This window comes from Mus caroli, chromosome 10 (genome assembly GCF_900094665.2).
Source record: "Mus caroli chromosome 10, CAROLI_EIJ_v1.1, whole genome shotgun sequence".
In the NCBI taxonomy this organism is placed as follows: Eukaryota; Metazoa; Chordata; class Mammalia; order Rodentia; family Muridae; genus Mus; species Mus caroli.
In genome coordinates this window covers 112,084,412-112,103,337 of record NC_034579.1, presented here as the reverse complement: position 1 = coordinate 112,103,337, position 18,926 = coordinate 112,084,412, and the positions used below count along the sequence as shown (strand labels likewise).

The following is an 18,926-nucleotide window of genomic DNA, read 5'->3' as shown; positions in this document are numbered from 1 at the left end:
TGTGTGTGTGTGTGCCTGTGTGTGTGTGTGCCTGTGTGTGTGTGTGCCTGTGTGTGTGTGCCTCTGTGTGTGTATGTGTATGCCTGTATGTGTGTGAGTGCCTGTGTGTGTGTGCCTGTGTGTGTGTGTGTGTGTGTATGCCTGTGTGACATCGCACATGCCCTGAATCAAGTGTTCACATTTTCTTTTACTCCACTAGTAAAATTATTTGCCTTATTGCTTTTAATTCATTCATTCATTCATCTATCCATCCATTCATTCATTTATAGGCCCCGTGATTGATTTGGTGCCACTATGGGCTTGTTTTATACAGGCTATTGAATTTTTGTCTTTTATACTCTTTCTAGTTTACTTCTTGCCTTTTAATTCTGTTTACGGCACATTTCTACATGTAAGACTATTAAATTTTCATGTAACTTATGACATTTTCTCTCACACACACACATGCCTTTTTAAAATATGCTCACAACTTCCTCCTTTGCCTTTAGGGTTTCCTTCACTATTTGGAGTGGAAAGAGAGTAAATCCCCTTTACATACATTTTAGTCCTAAGATGGAAAAAAAATAATAATTGGCTTCATGTAGTACCAACTCTATAAAATGATCACCGTACCGTATAATGGGTTTCTCAAGGTCAGCTGGGGCTAATTTGTTTTGTTTCTGGCAAGCACCACAACAGAGGACTTAGAGTTGGCCCTCAATAAATGCTGAATTGGCTCAATTAGAGGAAAAGGTGCTTTGCGGAAGGGCACCATATTGCAGAGTGGAGAATCAAGACTTTGATTGGATTGACAACACAGAAATGCAAAGGAACCATCAAGAAGGTTCCGAATCAAATATTCTGCAGCACTGCAGCTCTTCTGAGAGAAGAGGACCAACACCTGCTCTTAATATTCCCTTTCAAGCCGCATTTCTCTGAGCGTCTTCTGAGCTGTGTCCTGCAACAAGACACCTCAGCTGCAAAGGAGGTCTGTGGTCAAATGAAATTGACAGCTGCTGAACATGGCTTTATCTTTCCCCCCAAACCAAACTTACCAAAGCTCTGTGGCACCAGTTTTCATAGACAATTGTGATGGTTTGTATATGCTCGGCCCAGGGAGTGGCACTATTAGAAGGTGTGGCCCTGTTGGAGTAGCTGTGTCACTGTGGGTGTGTGATTTAAGACCCTCATCCTAACTGCCTGGAAGACAGTATTCTGCTAGAAGCTTTCAGGTGAAGATGTAGAACTCTCAGCTCCTCCTGCACCATGCATGCCTGCCATGCTCCTGCCTTGATGATAATGGACTGAACTTCTGAACCTGAAAGCCAACCCCAATTAAATGTTGTCCTTTGTAAGAGTTGCCTTGGTCATGGTGTCTGTTCATAGCAGTAAAACCCTGTCTAGCAATAGAGTGCAAGCTAGGGTCACAGTTTGGCTGGGGTGCCCAGACAGATAGGAACTAGAAAAGATGTTGGTTGTAGGAAAAAATAAATAAAAAAATCAGTGTTCTGGATTCCAGAGAAAATACTGACTAGACAAGGTTTTTTATCGGAGGTAGAGAAGAAATTGCACATCTGGAGGAGACACAGAGCAGGTAGGAAATATTCACGGATGTGGAGAGGGCTTGGACTGCACGCTTGTGTGGGCAAAAATGTAAATGATGCTGTAGTAAAATGGCGTCCAGGAACAGGAAGTGGAGAGGTGGGCGGAGCCTGCTGGAAGAATAGCACCACTTGGCACCAATCCCAACCACCAAGAGCCTAGCTGGACCATAGCACCCGGGAGCCTATGGATGCTCAACACCTACTTGCCAGAAGGCTTGCTTATTCAATAAACACTGGTTTGTTACCAGGGGCTTAGCGAAAGCATGCTGCCAAAGGATTTTTTTTACAGTTCCACTGAAGGTCTATGTGCTGGGGTAAAAGAGCTGAGTGTGAAGACTTAGCACGCACCATCATTCCAGTGATCTCAGTGATGTGTGGAACTGCTCAGGACTGGCTGCAGGCTCCTTAATCCTGCCGTGATTGTGACTGAGTGCCTACCTGGATCTCAGGAGCAAATCCGGAGCTCCGAAGCCCGCGTCCCTATCTCTTTGTGCTCAGAGACTTGGCTCAACAGAGCTAGCCATGGATCATGGTGAAGTCTGAGAGGCAAACTTTACTATCAGTGGCTCAGGGAGCAATGAAGTTGCTAATGATTATAAATAATAAATGCTATCAGCAGCACAGGGACTCTGAACAGGAGAAAGGAATCTCCAAGACCTCAATCATGCGGAGCCTTGCTAGACTTCCCGTCCCGTTTCCTTGCTTATTTTTGGCTTATCTTGCATTTATCTGGAACCATTCATTGAAATACTGAAGCAAAACCCAAAGCCCTGTGCCTTTGCAGGTTCTCTAACGCTTTGGAAAGACAACAGTTCACTTGGCACCTTCCTTGTCTTGGTTTAGCATGAATCGAAAGCCTCCTGCTGTAAGAGTCCTACTCACAGGAAAGCAAGAACGGAGAAACTGGGAGTGGACAGCGTGGTGTCAGACCCAGCCACAGCCACATGTCAGCAGCAAAACAGACTGGAGCCATGAGGCTATAAAAACAGTTCTTGTGACCAGGAGGTGGTGGTGCACGCCTATAATCCCAGTACTCTGGAGGCAGAAGTGGGTACATCACTGTGAATCTTCTCCTGGTCTAAGAGCAAGTTCCAGGACAACCAGGGCTACACAGAGAAACCCTACCTCAATAAATAAATAAATAAATAAATAAATAAATAAATAAATAAAATGAGTCTTTTATTTAATGCATAATAATATATGCATTATTCTATAGTGTTGAAGGCCCTAAAGATTCATACAAAGAAATGTATCTAAGTTTCTGAGTTGCATGCATAATTATTCTCCAATTGTTCTTATGAAACCATTCCTACGAGAAGTTGGGGAACATCTCACTTATTCCTGATGGGATGTTAGGGTGCAAACACTCTGGAAACCTCGGTGACATTGTGCCATCGGCGATACCTGGCCACCTGGTCAGGAACTGTATACCCTTACATTTGTGTTTGCAAATCTAATCCTGCTTTTCCACAGTTACCTTCCTTTGTGGACCAACCGCTGTCAGATATTTTTACAGTAAAGATGGAGATGTGTACTTTCCAACAGTCCATTTATGAAAGAAGAACTTGAAAGATCAAAGAGTGCCGAAGGGCACGGAGTCAGTTATTGCGAGCATTAGTATTCAAACTAAGTCCACCATTAAAGCCAGACTCTCTGTGCTGCAGTAAAGCCAAGCTTTTAAGATTGTTTTCCCATAGTGGAAGAGAAAAATCTCAGGGAATACATTCTCACCCAGTGCATGCTCCCAAGCCTGACTGTTGCATGAGGACAAATCTGTGAGAGACATGCAATTCACTCTCAGAGACTGACGGCCTTGGTCGGTATCTGCAGAGAGGGATGTGGGGGCTTAGATTCATAAGTCAACAGCTCTAGAGAGAACGCCTTAGACCCGCTGGGCATGGGATCAGCAAAATATACAGTGACATCAAACCAATTGCTATTCAGATATTCCAGTGCTGGAGGCTGAAGGAAAAAAAGCAAGCAGATCCCATGGAACTTAGAAAGAAAGAGCATAGGAGAGCAAGAGCAAATAGGATGGAGGACATTAGGCAGTGAAGGGACACAAATATTATCCACAAAAGATGGTAGCAACATGTGCTGGGTAGCCTGGGAAGCTGTGTTAGAGATACGCTCGGATGGAGGACAAAAAAACAAAAAACAAAACAAAACAAAAAAAAACAAAAACAAAACTACCCTATTAAGCCAACCACCTTAGTATAAGTAGGAGTTACAATTACACTCAAATTTCAGATTATCCATTATGTAATCAACTGTACCTAAAGAGAAAAATGGTGTCGTTAGGGATGTATAAACATATGACATATAGCCTTAAAACAAAGGGACAATGTAGAGCCCTTTGTGTATGTGTGTGTATGTGTATATATATATATATATATGTGTGTGTGTGTGTGTGTGTGTGTGTGTGTGTGTGTATTACATATAATATTACATATCCATAAGTTTACAGATATTCTAATAGGTTTCTCTGTAACGATGCTTTAAGCAAAGAAATTGATTAAATACTTATTTCTTGAGTTTGATATTTTTTTTTAAAGGCACAATAAATTATTCAATTAGAGGCCATTTCTATTTCATTCGAGAGTGAACAGAGTGTGTTGAATTGGCTTAGGGGGAAAAACCTAGTACAGACCACACTATTCTTCATTTTACTGGCATGTTATCATACAGTGGTAAAAGCAATCAGGGCCAGGAGGAGGCTCGAGCTGGACAAGGCCTGCAGCTTCCTTCTAAGGTCCAAGGATGAAACACAAACAGTACAGATGAAGAAATATGCAAACTATTTAGCTTTGTTTATAAAACCACCTTGCTTTTGGCATAGTTGTTCATCTTCCGTGTGATATAAACAAGAACCTTTTCTCCTAAATCAATTAGATAACATGACTTAATTGATAATGTTTTATATATACATGTCGTACCTTTGACTTCACATAGTTTTTCATGCACAGGGGAAGAGGATGAGGCCTGTTTCCTTGTGCCACTGTGTTTGCATGGCACCCACTCACTCTTACCCCGTTTTCTGTTCACCTAGCAAAGGAGACGCATCCGCACCGCGCCCTGCACTGTGGTGGGCAGCGCAGACATAAATCGGGAGATGGTAACACAACTGCTGACAAAATACTCCCACCTCAGAGTAAATGTCAAGAGAAAGCTTCTCCCTGTTAAACATTTCGCTGCCTTAAAGCGTCAAGCGGACCCTTAGCGGAGGTATATCTTAGCCGGAAGTGGTACCTGCGTACCTGCGTTCAGTTTTTTAAGGACCAGCGTGTGGACACCCAGCGGCGGGTAAGAAGCTCCCTGCTCATCTGCCCATCTCAGCGAGGTGACAGAGATGTTGCTGGAAGGTTTAATTAGCTCCCCAGTTCTCCCCGTATGTAAAGACATTGTAGTTTCATTCTACTGCTGTGGTAAAATATGCTGACAGAAAGCAACGTACGGAAGAAAGGGTTTTCTGGGCTTTCAATTCCAGGCCACAGGCCACTCCTGAGAAGGCAGCAAAGCACCGACCCAAGCAAGTAATCCCATCAGACCCACAGACCAGGGCAGAGAGGAGCGAGAGGCTCCTTGGTGCCTGCCTGCTTGCATCTCCAACTTTCTTCACTCTTACATGGCTCATCACCATGAAGCGATGTCACCCATATGCAACCTCGGTCTTTACAATAATTAACGATCCAGACGCTCCCCCCACCACCACCACCACCAGGCATGCCCCCAAGCAAACTCGATCTAGCTAAGTCCTCATCAAGATCCTCTTCCCGGGTGACTTGCCGTCGTGTCAAATTGGCATTCAAAATTAACAGGCACGGAGAGGAAGAGAGACAAGAGTACCAAGACCGTTGCTGGGTCCCCTTACAGCGGAATCCAGAGGCTGGGAGTCCAAATACAAGCCTTGAAAATAATGGACTCCCACCTGTGAGCACAGTGCCCAAGCACTTACAGAGAATCGTTCATTCCTCTTCCTACAGGAACACCCCTGCCGCTCTGCCCCAGCCCCGCTGGCCTGACAGACACCCAGGTTGCCTCCACCTCTTTTCTTCCTTTGTATGTTTTAGCCTCTCCAAACAACCCCACAAATGTCAGCGCCTCCGTCAGATCTTCTTCCCTTGTTTAAATTAAGATCCTCAATGCCGATAGTCATATGTCGGAACTCTAACCCAGTGGGACAACATTAAGGTGTGGCCCTCTAGAAAATGTCTACATCATGAGGGCTCTGTCTTCATTAGTGGGTGAGTCCTCCTAGAAAGGGGCTTAGAGAGAGCACCCCAGTGCCCTCTGCCTTCCCACCCACAGCAAGGAGCTGGCGCCTTTGAACCAAGCAGCAGCCCTCCCTCACCAAATCTGCTTGGACTTTCATCTTAAACTTTCCAGCCTGAGAAACCATAAAGGATACATTTCTGCCATCTGCATGTTGCTCAACATAAGCACCATTTAAATTTTATTTGCAATGAACTGACCGCTAGAAATAAAATCCCCAAATTGGCACTCTCCAGTATTGGCTCTAATATCCCTGCTAAGTTTAACCGAAGGCTAACCAAAACAGAACTGCCTTTACTGAACCAATTTCCAGTGCTCAGATTCCATAGACATAGATGAAGTGGCTGGTGGCTAGGCCATGCTATCCAGAACCTCATTATGAAAACCAAGCCCTGAAGTGACTCCACAACCAGGACTGTAATCCTCACAAGGCTCACCAACTCCATTGCTTAGTGACTGGGCTCAGAAGACCAGACATCAAGAACTTACACCTAGAGAAAATGCAGCCTGCCCATGCAAAAAGGATTCGACCAGCATGGTGCCTTCAGAGAAGCTGGAGGTAGCACAGACACATTGGGGGGGGGGGGGTATCCATGAGGTCCAGGCACAAGTGTCTGGACTTCTGCATCCCAGACCCAGAGGTCACAGAGCATCAGCCCTTCAACATGTTTGGTTAAAGCAGACAATATTTAAATGGAGGGGCATGAGAAAAACATCAATAAAAAATATGAGAGCTGGCTGGTTGGGCAGTGGTGGCGCACGCCTTTAATCCCAGCACTTGGGAGGCAGAGGCAGGCAGATTTCTGAGTTCAAGGCCAGCCTGGTCTACACAGTGAGTTCCAGGACAGCCAGTGCTATACAGAGAAACCCTGTCTCAAGAGAGAGAGAGAGAGAGAGAGAGAGAGAGAGAGAGAGAGAGAGAGAGAGAGCGCTCAGAGCTGGGGAGGTATCTGAGGTGCTAAAAACCTTGCAGCAGCAACAACAACCAAGCAAGAATGAAAGCCAGAGTTCTGATTCTGGGTGGGCAGGCAGAGTGGGAGTGGGAGTGGGGGTGTCCCTGAAACAACCTAACTAGCTAGACTGATATCATTAGTGAACTCCAAGTTCAACGGAGAGACCTTGCCTCAATAAACACAGTGGAGAGAGATTAAGGAAGACTCACATCAGCTTCCGCCTCCATACAAACCTGCACACGTGAATGTGCATCGGCTTACATGAGTCCACTGGCATCCCCATGACTATATGTGGTCGGACGCACACCCCCAGCCACTCAGCTCACCCCATCCCACAGACACGCATGAGTGTGAAAGGAGGAAGGCAGTGGAGCTCCCTATTTAAAAACAAGACACCTTCCCTTCAAAATCAGTTGCTTCCAGGCGCTGAAAGATAAACATTGAGAGAAACCTAATAAAAGCCCCCTGGATAAGCTTCTATGTCTGTTCACTGCAGAACTGGGGAGCCGCGCTCACTCAAAATCCATGCGCATGCTTAATCCTCTAGCGTGGCTTTACTCGGGGATGTGGTCTCTAAGAAAGTAATTAAGGCTAATTGGAGTTTTGAGTGGGATGCTGATCTAATAGGATCAATGTCCTCCTCATCAGAAGACACACAAGAGAGTGTGTCTTAAATCAGAGTCAGCGCCCCTCCTTCCCTCCCCCTCCCCTCCCCCTCCCTCTCCTCCATTTATAATAGAACATTTAGCCTCCAGATCTGTAAAGAAATTAATTTCTCCTGCTTAACTTACCCAGTCTACCAGTCACAGTATTTCCTTAGAGCACCCTGATCAGACTATTACACCGCCCATACCTTTTTTTTTTTTTCCAGTATGATTACTAGGGTAGGGGGTTGAGTCTATGCGGTCCCCGAATGTAGAGTTAAAATGCGCTCAATAACTTCACAAGACTGTAGGTGGGAGGTAACAAGGTTACAGATCTGTGGGAGGGCTCTCCTCCGTATATCCAGATACCAGCTCGCTGGCACCGCCAGTTGAGGTTCTCTGCTGGTAGCAGCCACCCTATGAGTGCCTGATTCTAGCCTGGCCAATTTTCATTCTCCTAAGTCAAATTACAGGGAGAAAAAAAGTGAAATAGTGACAAAGAAGCTAAATTTACCTTGCTTTGTCCACGAGTTTCGTTTGATGAAAATGGGCTCCTGTACTAGAAAATTATACATTTAAAAGGAAACATTTGAAGTCTTCTGAGAAACCCAATTTTGAATGCCACTCTTTTGAGTTAATAATTCCGAAGCCTCTGACGGGGGCCCAGGTAGAAATTCCTGTGACTAGCTAATTCTGGCTTCTCGGGGAGATCTGTGCATTCCACTCGATCCTTCCTGGTGGGATTTGTGAACATCAGTAAGAAGAGATATAAACACTAAACACCAAGAAGGGAAAGCATTCACAGGTCTCATACAGAGCAAACAACGGGTATCTTCCACATTATTATGTAAAATGTTTCTCTACGGGACGTAATTCTGCCTTTTTGCTATGTTTTAAGTGTACCAAATGGGTAAAAACATCATTCACTGTCTTTTGTTTACATAATGAATTGTACCCAAAAAAGTACATAAATTTGAATTATTTATTCTGTCAAACTATAAACAAGATTTTCATGTGACCCACTAGATCCTATATTCAAAGGCTACAAAAATCAAAGATAACAACCCTTCACCAGTAAACGAGGAGGAAGAGGAAAATTATTAATTTTATAAATCCAGACAAGAAATCTCGAGTGTATCTGGCGATTTCTTCTACAAATCTTCGCTTGAATTTTAAGGTAAGCTTTTTAAAAAATGCATCAATATCAAACCAAGTATGGTGGTTTACATCTGTAAGACCAGCACTTGGGAGACTGAGGCAGGAGGATTTCTATAAGTTCCTGGAGACTCTACAGAGTGAGTGAGACTCTTATCTCAGAACAAACTATCAGTATCTATTAGGAAACCCGCAGTGCTAATTCCAAGGAGAAACACGTCCGTTCTTACATGCCTGTATCTGCTGAAGAGATATAGAGGGCAGACTACTAGCCAACCAGTTGAGAAGGGCTGTGCACAATGTCAGTTGAGAAGGCATTGAGGAGAAACTGTCTGCTTCAAGCTACGTCATCTCTGGGCTGCTGGGCGGACTGGTGGGAAAGGAAAGACTAACTCCTGGGTAGAGAAGAGCATATTAAAGAACACAGTGGCCAAAAACAACACCACCTAACACTCAGGTCCCCTATTTGACACAGGCGATATTCAATATGGCCACAGGTCCATAGAGTGTCAACATTTACAGAAAGAGAGCCCAGGCTCCCAGAAGGGGGAAACACTGGTGGGACGGGTATGGAGGAAGGTCGCAGACTAACAGATCTCACGGGCAGACTCAGTGATAAGACCCAGGAAGAGCAACTCAGCTGCCAGGGTGACACTCAAAGGAACAAGAGGAACAGACTCATTACAGTAGATACCAGGGCACAATGCCCAGGTCCAAGCATGCCAAATCCAGAGCAGCGGGCACACCGAGGGTTACACAGTAAACAGGCGAAATGCCCTTCACCCAGCATCATAGGACACTAGACGGTCCTCTTCACATCAATACCATCTTGGGACAGAAGAGAAGGAAAGCACTGATAGTTGGGGATACTGCAGAAGAGTCCTGGAAAGAGGACTGAAGTGCTCTCGACTGGAAAGACCAGACTTCATTTTCAGTAGGAACAGGCTTACAGAGGGGGTAAAGGCAGTTATAGAAACTATGTTTCATTTCAAGAGATGGGTCCGTTTTTATGCAGTTCCTCCCAAGGCTACTGAGCTCAAAATCATCCTACCGTATGCACACCTGAACTCAGTACTCTTTGCAGTGGTCTGTGGGGCGGGATACATGTTACCTATCATGGTTAAATATGTTAAGTGAAAGGAAAGACTGAAGAAAGTCCTGCTACCATTTGACGTGACCACATGCTCATCTGTGATTGGTAGGCTCGACTCATGCTCATCTATGATTGGTAAACTTGTCTCATGCTTCTCTGTGATTGGTGGACTCATCTCAACAAATGGGATAGAGACAAGGGCGGGCCCAGTGTACAGTTCAACCTGTGACTAACTAAAAATAGTCCTTCACCACAAACAGTCTAAGAAGGACAAATGTGGATCAAAAAAGGACAATTGGAGAGGGCAACCTAAATATGACACCAATTTTTACGCTAAAATTAGGTTTTATATTTTTAGGATCACCACAGAGGACATTTCATGTAAATGGTGTGTTTATGACCAGGAAAATCAGGTGGTATTCATAAGTTCAGATAGAAAAAAAAAAAAAGTAACGACATGGTTTTCTGCAATAGCAAGGACTGTATTTGCACTGCAGAGGGAATTTAGTTTCAGCAAAAATACATGCAACCAATGTTGTTCGTTTTGATGTGACTGATTTTTGAAAGGTAGTATTTGTGTTTCACCTGCTTGGCTTCGTGGTCACAGTGCCACAAGCACTAGGAGTTTGTGCCTAGTTTTATATCGCTGTGTATTTAAGTAGCGTCATAAAAAGGAAGGGGAAAGAGGCAAAGATTAGCAGAAACTTTCTCCTCACTTATAAAGACCACGAACATGATTTCAATTTGCTTCATGGTGATGGAGTCTTGGATACTGGGTTGAGGTAAGGGGCCTGACTGGAGAGAGCCAGAAAATCAACAGTAAGAAGCAGAGTTCTTTCCGCGTGTGAACTGGACCCCACCTCTACTGGCACCCTCACTCCCCCCAGTCCACAGCCAAGGATGCTGTGAGGAAGGAGGGCTGAACACCAAACATGATGTATCTTAGATGCACAGTGCACTATCTTGTTACATGTGCACTGTTCCCTGACACTGTGTCAAAGGTTATAAAGCCCAAGCCGGAAATCTTAAGGCTCATTTGGACCTCACTTTGGAAAACTAAGAGTTAAGATTTTAAATGAAGAGGTGTGTGTGTGTGTGTGTGTGTGTGTGTGTGTGTGTGTGTGTGTGTTGTTTGTTCATTTTGCTATATTTTATAAGAGGAAAGTAACTCAAATAAAAAAAGTCCAGTCTTGAGATGGCCTACTAACAGGCAAATGTCCTTCATGAGTCTTCAGTCTTCCCCAGCTTCCCAGTGTGTGACACAACTATGAAACAATAACAGCTTTCGCCTCTGCCCATCACCCTACCCCACCCCCACCCCGGTAAAGCATGCCAAGAAGGATCCTTACTCTACAGATGACAAAAATCAAAGGTACTAGGGGCTGTCTACCTGGGCCCAAAGACAAGAAAATGCTGAAAAATATCCAGCCCAGGTTAGCCAACTTTGAATCCATAGTCAGATGTAGATTAAAAGTCTCCACAGAACATTCAGTTATTTTCAGAATGCTACGATAATGAAACTATCCAATCTAATTCTACCAAGAAGGGAGGTACTTTTGTAAAATAAACACTATCATCTTTCTTTTTCAGTAGCCAAAGGTCATCTAAAATTCCAAATTATTTTTAAGAGAAACGCATAGAGGAGGGTAGTTACTTCTCATTTATGACCAGACAGCATCTGAATTTTATATAACTAAAACGGTAAAATTGTTAATCCATAGTAAACTATACTCAGACTGGTGGACAGCCACGCTGGTGGTCCTTTATTGTGAAATTAACATACCAGACTTCATTAAGTCTACCCAGATCGGGTGCTCTGAAGAAACAGAGTTCAAGGTTAGCCTGTCTCTATAGGTAGGGCAGGTAGAGCTATATAGTGAGACCTTGTTTCAAAGAGAAAGAGAGAGAAAGGAGAAAGTGAGAGGGATGGGGGGGGGGTCCATCAAATCAAGGCAGCAGCCTGTTCACTCCCCAAACTCCTCCAAGTCCCTACCTGTCACAGGCTCCCTCCACGCTACCCAGGTCACTTTTCTAAGAGATGAGTAGAATCCAATCACTCATCCTTGGACAAGCCACATCCCCCACTGGACAGCTTGAACTTCATCCCGGCAACAGGAAGTCCTGCACCTTGCCTTCTCCATGCTCATGTTCCCCTTGCCCTCTGTGGTGGAGGTGAGCCTCCCTCCCACTCTACAGCCCATACACACACAAGGCCACTGTCAACCCATCCGACCCTTGAGAAATCACTAGCAGCCCGTGAGATGCTCTATTCAGTGGCGCCCCATCTTCCAGAAGACTCTTCCTCCTTTCAAGTTGTCCTCCCCCTTCCTCAGCCCACCACCACTGGCTTCTGTCCTCAGAGCATCTTCCTCCCCACCTCCCACCCAGCACAAACATTCTCTTTCACACTTCCTTGGCACAAGTCTGCAAGGGATCAAAGAGGCAGCAGCTGCAGGGTGTGGGTCATACCCAGGACTCCACAACTGTATGTAACCATTTCCCTCCAGCCAAAATCAAGACATGGTCTTCCTATCCACACACATCCCTCAGGGCCCAGAGCGACCCACAAGCAAGGGGAGGAAATAAGGCCGTGGCTTGTTTGTTTCTCCACTGAGTTTCTTTGCATCTTTGTAGAAGTGTCAGATTATACTACATCAAAGATCCTGGCTTCAGAAAGCCCCTGCTTCACTGTAACCTCTCAGGAAGCACTGGGCTTGGTTCCCTCTGCCAGCTGGGAACCTTTGTAAAGAAAAAAAAAAAAAACTCTTATCACCTCATCACCTAGATACCATTAAGGTGCTAAGTTTACAGGTCTTCTACTTCAAGACAACTTGGAAGTAATGAGAGGTTTTGCCTTAACTGAACACTTCGGTCTCTGAGTGGACAGTTTGCACTCAATGCTATTTCTCTTCAAATTACTTGCTCTCTACCACTGTGTTGAAGCCAAACACTCTAACATCCAGGATACAAGTTATGCCTTCTCCACAGTCCTCTTTTGGTGCCTGCAAGTTAAACACTGTAGAGATGAAAGATGGTGGGACATTAAATCTGATGCATTTTAATTGCTAGATATATTCAGACAACATTAACTTTCCCATAAAGCTGACAGCATCTAACCCACTCGGGACCTCTTCTCGGTGGAAACCTGTATCAATAGGTTTCTCATATTTACACTTTAGAAACACGTGCATCTCAGAAAGCCAAAGGTACAAGACTGAAGCCTAGAATCAGCTTTGCCTCTCAGAGCTGAGGCAGCTAGAAGGGCGACCTGTGTTACTGTTGCTTTTGCCTTTGGTATTACTAACTATTCTTGCAACTTAATGGAAAGCAAGTTATTCTTAAACTGTCTGCCATTGTAAAGCGCTTAGCACAACAGTATTAAATCCCAGGGTATTCAGTTCTCAATTTCCTTCACTGGTATGAATTGATAGTCCCTTTTCTCTGTTTAAGAAGCCCAATCAGTTTGCCGAGGAAGAAAGCATGACTGGAGGAGGTCCCTTTGTTTGATCACTAGTAGCCAGGCTGGGAGTTCAGATATATGGTTTTAATTACATAATATGTTTGGCAACAAAGCAACAGTTCAATGCCCACTACAATGCAGTCATTTGCCGGCTGACAACAGAAAAACAATATGTTCTCCTTAATTCTTGCCGTCCTGGCTAATACCCTCGGACAATGTTGGTAACAGTGTTGAAACCTTGGTGGAAAAGCTATTCCCCTAAATGAGTTACTTTAAGCTTGTCAAATAATTTAACTGGGGAACATATTGAGCCAAGTGTGGTGGTTCCCACCTGTAACTCCTAATGCTTGGGAGCTAAAGAAGGATAGCATTTTCCAGCTAAGCCTGGACCACAGGGTTAGGGTTAGGGTTAGGGTATCAAAATTTAAACGAATAGGAACTGTGAGGTATCTTAATAAGTGATAAGACCTGCTCAGGAGCCTGACCATCTAAGTTGGACCCTTGATGCCCAAAGGTTAAGAGAGAACTGGCTCCCACAGGTTGCCCTCTGAAGGCCATATGCATGCAGTGGTATGTCTTACACACACAAAATAAATAAGATAACATGAGTGAATAAATGCATTCAAGTCGCCATCTTTACTACTCAAGTTAGTATGTCTGTCTTCCAAAATCAGTGTCTTCCAAAGTCAGTGTACAGAAAGCACAAAATATACCTGACAAGTGCTTTCCTATATAAGTAACTTAATAACGAGAACAAAAGCAAAACTGTCTCAGGAACTCATGATGGAAGATTTGCCAGCAGCTTTTTCTGAAAGGAATAATGCAAGATGTTATTGTGCTAATAAAATACTACAGCATCTCTAAGGAATTGTAGCATAACTTCTCTTTTTTTAATTATCTCTTTTTAGAAATTAGTACCCAGGGTATTAACTTTGTAACTAAAAGCAAATGTGTTGATTGTGGGCCACAAGTTCCTCATCTGATAGCAAGGCCTACCTCACAGGTATAGTGGAACCCCATAATTGCACAAAGCCACACACACATATGCGGCATCCAACGGTGTCCAACACCCAGATGACTCCAGGCTTGTTCACCTTCTTTCCCTTCTCCCACACAAAGCTCCCCAGTCAAAATTCAAATGTCAGGCTGGCATTTTATTACACAGGGTGTGACATGATGTCACCAGGTCTCCACGTGATGTGGAAATAAATCAGACCAAGGGTACACGGTAAAGGTATACTTTTTAATTCTCTTCCCCACCCCCATCCTTTCTCGTTAATGCTTTATCAAAGCTAAATACAAGTAAAGGCGTCTACAGCTCTCATTTGCCAAACTACACATAGAAACCCTAGACAGGAACTTCTGTAGCAGAAATGCTAAGTTCACATGTAGACCTCCAAAACTTACAAGAAAAAATTTAAAGGCTAAGATGTAGAGGAATATAAAATTGATGCCTTCTTCCCTGGTGAGCATATATGCCAATATAACATACAGTTGAAACATCGTTACAAGTGGATAATATCCATATACTCTATTCAGCCTAAACTTCAAATTTAAAGGAAACGCCAATTAGTGTTATTTTATTGCCCCAAAATAGACTAGGAAGGGCTATGTTTACAACAGAAAGATGTCATTCCTCCTAAGCATTTGAGTATAAATGCTCTTGCTGCACTTTGTTAAACTGTAGTGAACATTCGCTAACCAAAGCCGCACAAGTCAGAAGGAAAGCCACAAGGCAAAAGACAGGCACTGTTAACTAAAGAGGTACCTATGCCTTGGTACTGTCTTCTCGGCGGTAACTGCATTCCAATTCCAGCGGCTAAGAAGCAGATGTCAAACAACCAATAAACTGCTTAATTTCATTTGATTGTTAGGGATATTAAAGAGAACAGCGTACTCTTCCCTATTCTCCTAAAAACATTTACCCCAAAGCGTATCTGGTGGCTTCCGAGTCGACTGGGTTTAGCAGCTCAAACAGAAACATGGAGGGAAGGACAGAACAAGAGGTTGTGTTCTGAATTGTAACGGTGTGTCCCCTCACACGGGTAACTCTCCACATGTCATCTTGGCAGTGTGAACACTGGCTGCCACAACCCATATGTTGCCGTTGCTCTGCTCAACCCTGCGTGCAGTAGCCATAGCTCATTCAATATTGTCTTGACAGAGGCCTCCAAGACAAGCCCAAGTTATGAATGGCTTAAGGTTTAAGGGGAAACTACATAGCCTAGCCAAAACACCTTTTGTATGTGACAGTACCAAGAAGGTACGCCGCGCTGAGTGGTCCCTGTGAGTGGAGGCACAATCACATTCCTCATTTGCACCTTCCTCTGCCTTATCTTTAAGACAGGGTCTCTCACTGAACCCAGAGCTCCCCAACACAGCTGGATCGGCTGCCCAGTGAGATGCAGTAATCATCCGGTCTCCACTTCCCCAGGAGGAGCACTGCAGGCAAGCACTAGTGCACCTGGTTTGTTTACACAGGCTCTGGGGTTTGGAACTCAGATCCTCATGCTTGCAAGGATGCTGACTAAGCCATCTCCCCAGCTCCTCCCATCCATGTCTAAACCAAAATTAGCATTTTAAAGAAATAATGCTGAGATAGAGACTTGCATATATATATACATATATATATGTACATATATATATATACATATATACATATATATATATATTGTTCTTGAGGGAGCTAGAGCTTCATATTAATTCGAGTTATAATCAACAAAGATACTTTAAAAAATAAATTTCACATAAAAAAAAGTTATACTAGTCTCCAGAATGGGTTTCAGCATGGTAAATAGAAGCTGCGTTGCGAAAGCATCTCAATACACCCGCCTACACACGATGCACCCACATACGCACGTTCTACGCTTATGCACGATGTTTCAAGAACAAAATCACTTGCACACTCTCAATAAGGCAGGGATTCAAAATATACTACTAATATACATAAATATATATATACATATACACACTTGTTGTTTAGAAGAACATCTCATAAGCAATGAATAAAAACATTAAATAAATAAATAAATAAATAAATAAATAAATGCAGCCGAGCGCCATACACTCCCTGTTCCCTCCTGTTGGAGGAGCTAAGGCAGCCCAATTTGTCTGACTTGGATTTTTGTGCACTGAAGGAATTCCAGTCTTATCTCAACCAAGCAAATTAGGTGATCATTTTTCAAAGTTACCATATTTCTAAAAGACATACAAGTACATTTTGTTAGAATCCAATATATATACCCACTTCAGCATTCTGATAAAACCTAGGGGCAACACAGTAGTGATTTTTTTTTTTTTTTTTTTTTTTATCATCAACCTGACGCACTTAACATCAGGGGCGTGCGTCGCAGCATTTAGCTGACAGGACAGACCTGGGTGCTTGACAGACTGCTTTCTTTCATTGCTTCAACCTGGTAGTGAATTGTTGGCACCTGGATCTGCACATCTTAAGATACGGTTATGCAAAGGCAGGCATAGAAGCATTTCTTTAGCAGGGATACCACTGGGGGGGGGGGGTGAATCCATGGTCACATGCCAGAAGTGTACTGCAAATGAATGCACAACTCTAATAAGGAAGTGGTTTTAAAAGGGACAGATTCCCTGAGTCATTAAACAGGCTATCAACCAAAGACGCGCTGTGCCACCTAGAGAAAAACTCGAAACTGTACATTGGTTTCTTGGCTGTAAGCATTTTTTTCCAAAGCCTGAAACTTTTAGCATGACCAGTAACACCAACCACCGTCCATACCAGCTCCCCCACGCTGCAGAATCAAATTCTTTGGGGGGGCAGGGGGGGAACTAGCGCTGTCCCTTCTACACACCAGATTGGCTTCCTGCTTCCCTCACCGCCTACCCATGAAGCACCATTTAACCTCCAGCACCAACTGTTAGTCATGAAGACCCTGCAGCCTGAAAGCTATTCAATTCTCAAGCAGGTTCTTCGAACAAGCCAAGGCAGGCTGTAGTAGACGCAGCAGGAGTATATAAACCCTGGTGGACCTTGACAGCCAGGGAATCCCTCTGGATGCTCTGCACCCCACAGCCCCATGGGGCCTTGGTAGGAAATTTTGGTGTACTCGGTACATCATATCCAGGTTACGGCCAACCACTGCACAACCCAAACACCATAAGATGACAACAGAACCAAGCGTTTAGAGTGCAAAAGGCCTTCAACTTTTCCTCTCCGCATGTCACTTCAAACCAACATGCCCAGCACACTTGGCAGGCTGAAGCACAAAGGGGCTGCAGAGCCACCTGGCACGGAGAGCCGTCTCTTCCGAAGAAAACAGACAGTAATTATGAAAAGTCCGCAGTCCTGCGGTATTAACTAGAAAGCCAGGACTGCGCTGGGCATAACTCATCTTTTAGGCAGTCACTACCAGCCGGGGGACAGTCAGTCTTCTCTGTCTCCCCTCCCCCCTTCCAGCGACCCAAGGCAGCGCCCCCTTTTCGCCCCCCACACTCTTCCCCCTTCTACTCTCCCTTTACGAATCTCCTGCAACTTTGGGTTTGGCAGCACCACCGTAGCCCAGCCAGAGGCGGGGACATCGCCAAGGCGGCCGCGGCAGGAGGAGGAAAGTTTGAAAAGTCACTTAAAGCATTGCAAGATTCTCCCCCACCCCCAGCACCGGGAGAGCCCACCGCACAGAGAGAAGCCGGGCCTCCACGTGCGCAGCGGGCCCAGGAGAAGCTGGAGTTCCCTCTAGGTCCTCGGCAAGAAAAAACAAAATGTTTCCCCGGGCGAAAAGTTGCTTGCCGCAGCACTGTTCCCTTGCCCCCTCGGCTTTCCCCCCCTCCAGATCCCCAAACCCCCTCTCGGATTTCGCAAGGTGCCACCTGGCCTGGAGCGCGGCCCCAGGAGGGCACGGCGCCCCTCCCTTGCCGGCCCGAGGACAGGTCTCAAGAGCTGGGGGACAGGGAGGCACCGAGGGCGCCCGGCCCGGCCCCCCAGGCTCGACCGCCAGGCTCACCTCTCTCCTGCTCCTCCGCTTGTAAGCAGATGGGGATGTTCTTCTTCCAGCCCGGCATGGTGTCTGCTCCCTGAGCTTGCTCCGGGGCTTACTCGCTGGCTCGCTCACTCGCTGGTCGCCGGCTCCGGGGCTCGCCGCGCCTCCTGGCTCACGCCCTCCGGCCGGTAGCAACACGCCCGAGGCTGCTCAGCGGGGCTGGGGCGCCGAGGCGACTCCCCGATACATTGAGGCGACGCCGCGCGCCCCGCTGCTCGCCTCCAAGTCTCCCGAGCTCCCCGGGGGTGGCGGTGGCGGTGGCTGTGGCGGTCGGGCCGCACGGTAACCGGGCAGAGCAGGGGAGGGGGTGGGGAGGGGGGGTTCTGCAGCCGCGGTGGCGCGGTGTGGCCGCGAGGCCGGGGGACCGGAGCAGGCCGGTGTAGGACCGCCGAGCCCCCGGAGGTGGGCGCCGGCGGGAGCTCAGGGCTGGCGCCGCCTCGCTCCGCTCCTCCTCCTCCTCCTCCTCCTCCTCCNCTCCTCCTCCTCCTCCTCCTCCTCCTCCTCCACCTCCTCCTCCTCGTCGTCCTCGCCTCCTTCTCCTTCCTCGTCCCTCCGCCACCAGCAGGTGGGACTCAGAGCCGCCGCGGCCGCACAAAGCTGCTCGGGGCGGGCGGGACGGAGCTGCGGGCTCCCGGGGCGCCTGTCGCCGGAGCCTCTCCCCCGAGACGCGCGCGAGGCTGGGCGGGCACGGAGGGGCGCGCGCGCTCACACCCTCCGCTCCCGGATCGCCGGCCTGCGAGGCGCGCCCGGCCCGCCA

At 46.0% G+C, this 18,926-nt stretch overlaps 1 protein-coding gene across 2 annotated transcripts in view; it reads right to left on the bottom strand.

The window, feature by feature from the left end:
* Grip1 (glutamate receptor interacting protein 1) overlaps positions 1–18,530 on the bottom strand; it is a 622,013-nt gene extending 603,483 nt beyond the window's left edge. Inside the window, exon 1 of one of the 2 annotated variants that reach the window (XM_021175316.2) lies at positions 18,134–18,530. In XM_021175316.2, the coding sequence (XP_021030975.1) occupies positions 18,134–18,191 (58 nt within the window). In that variant the 5' untranslated portion in view covers positions 18,192–18,530. The remainder of the gene's footprint in view (positions 1–18,133) is intronic. The other variant, XM_029482638.1, reaches the window with a different exon arrangement.
* Positions 18,531–18,926: the final 396 nt, after the last annotated feature.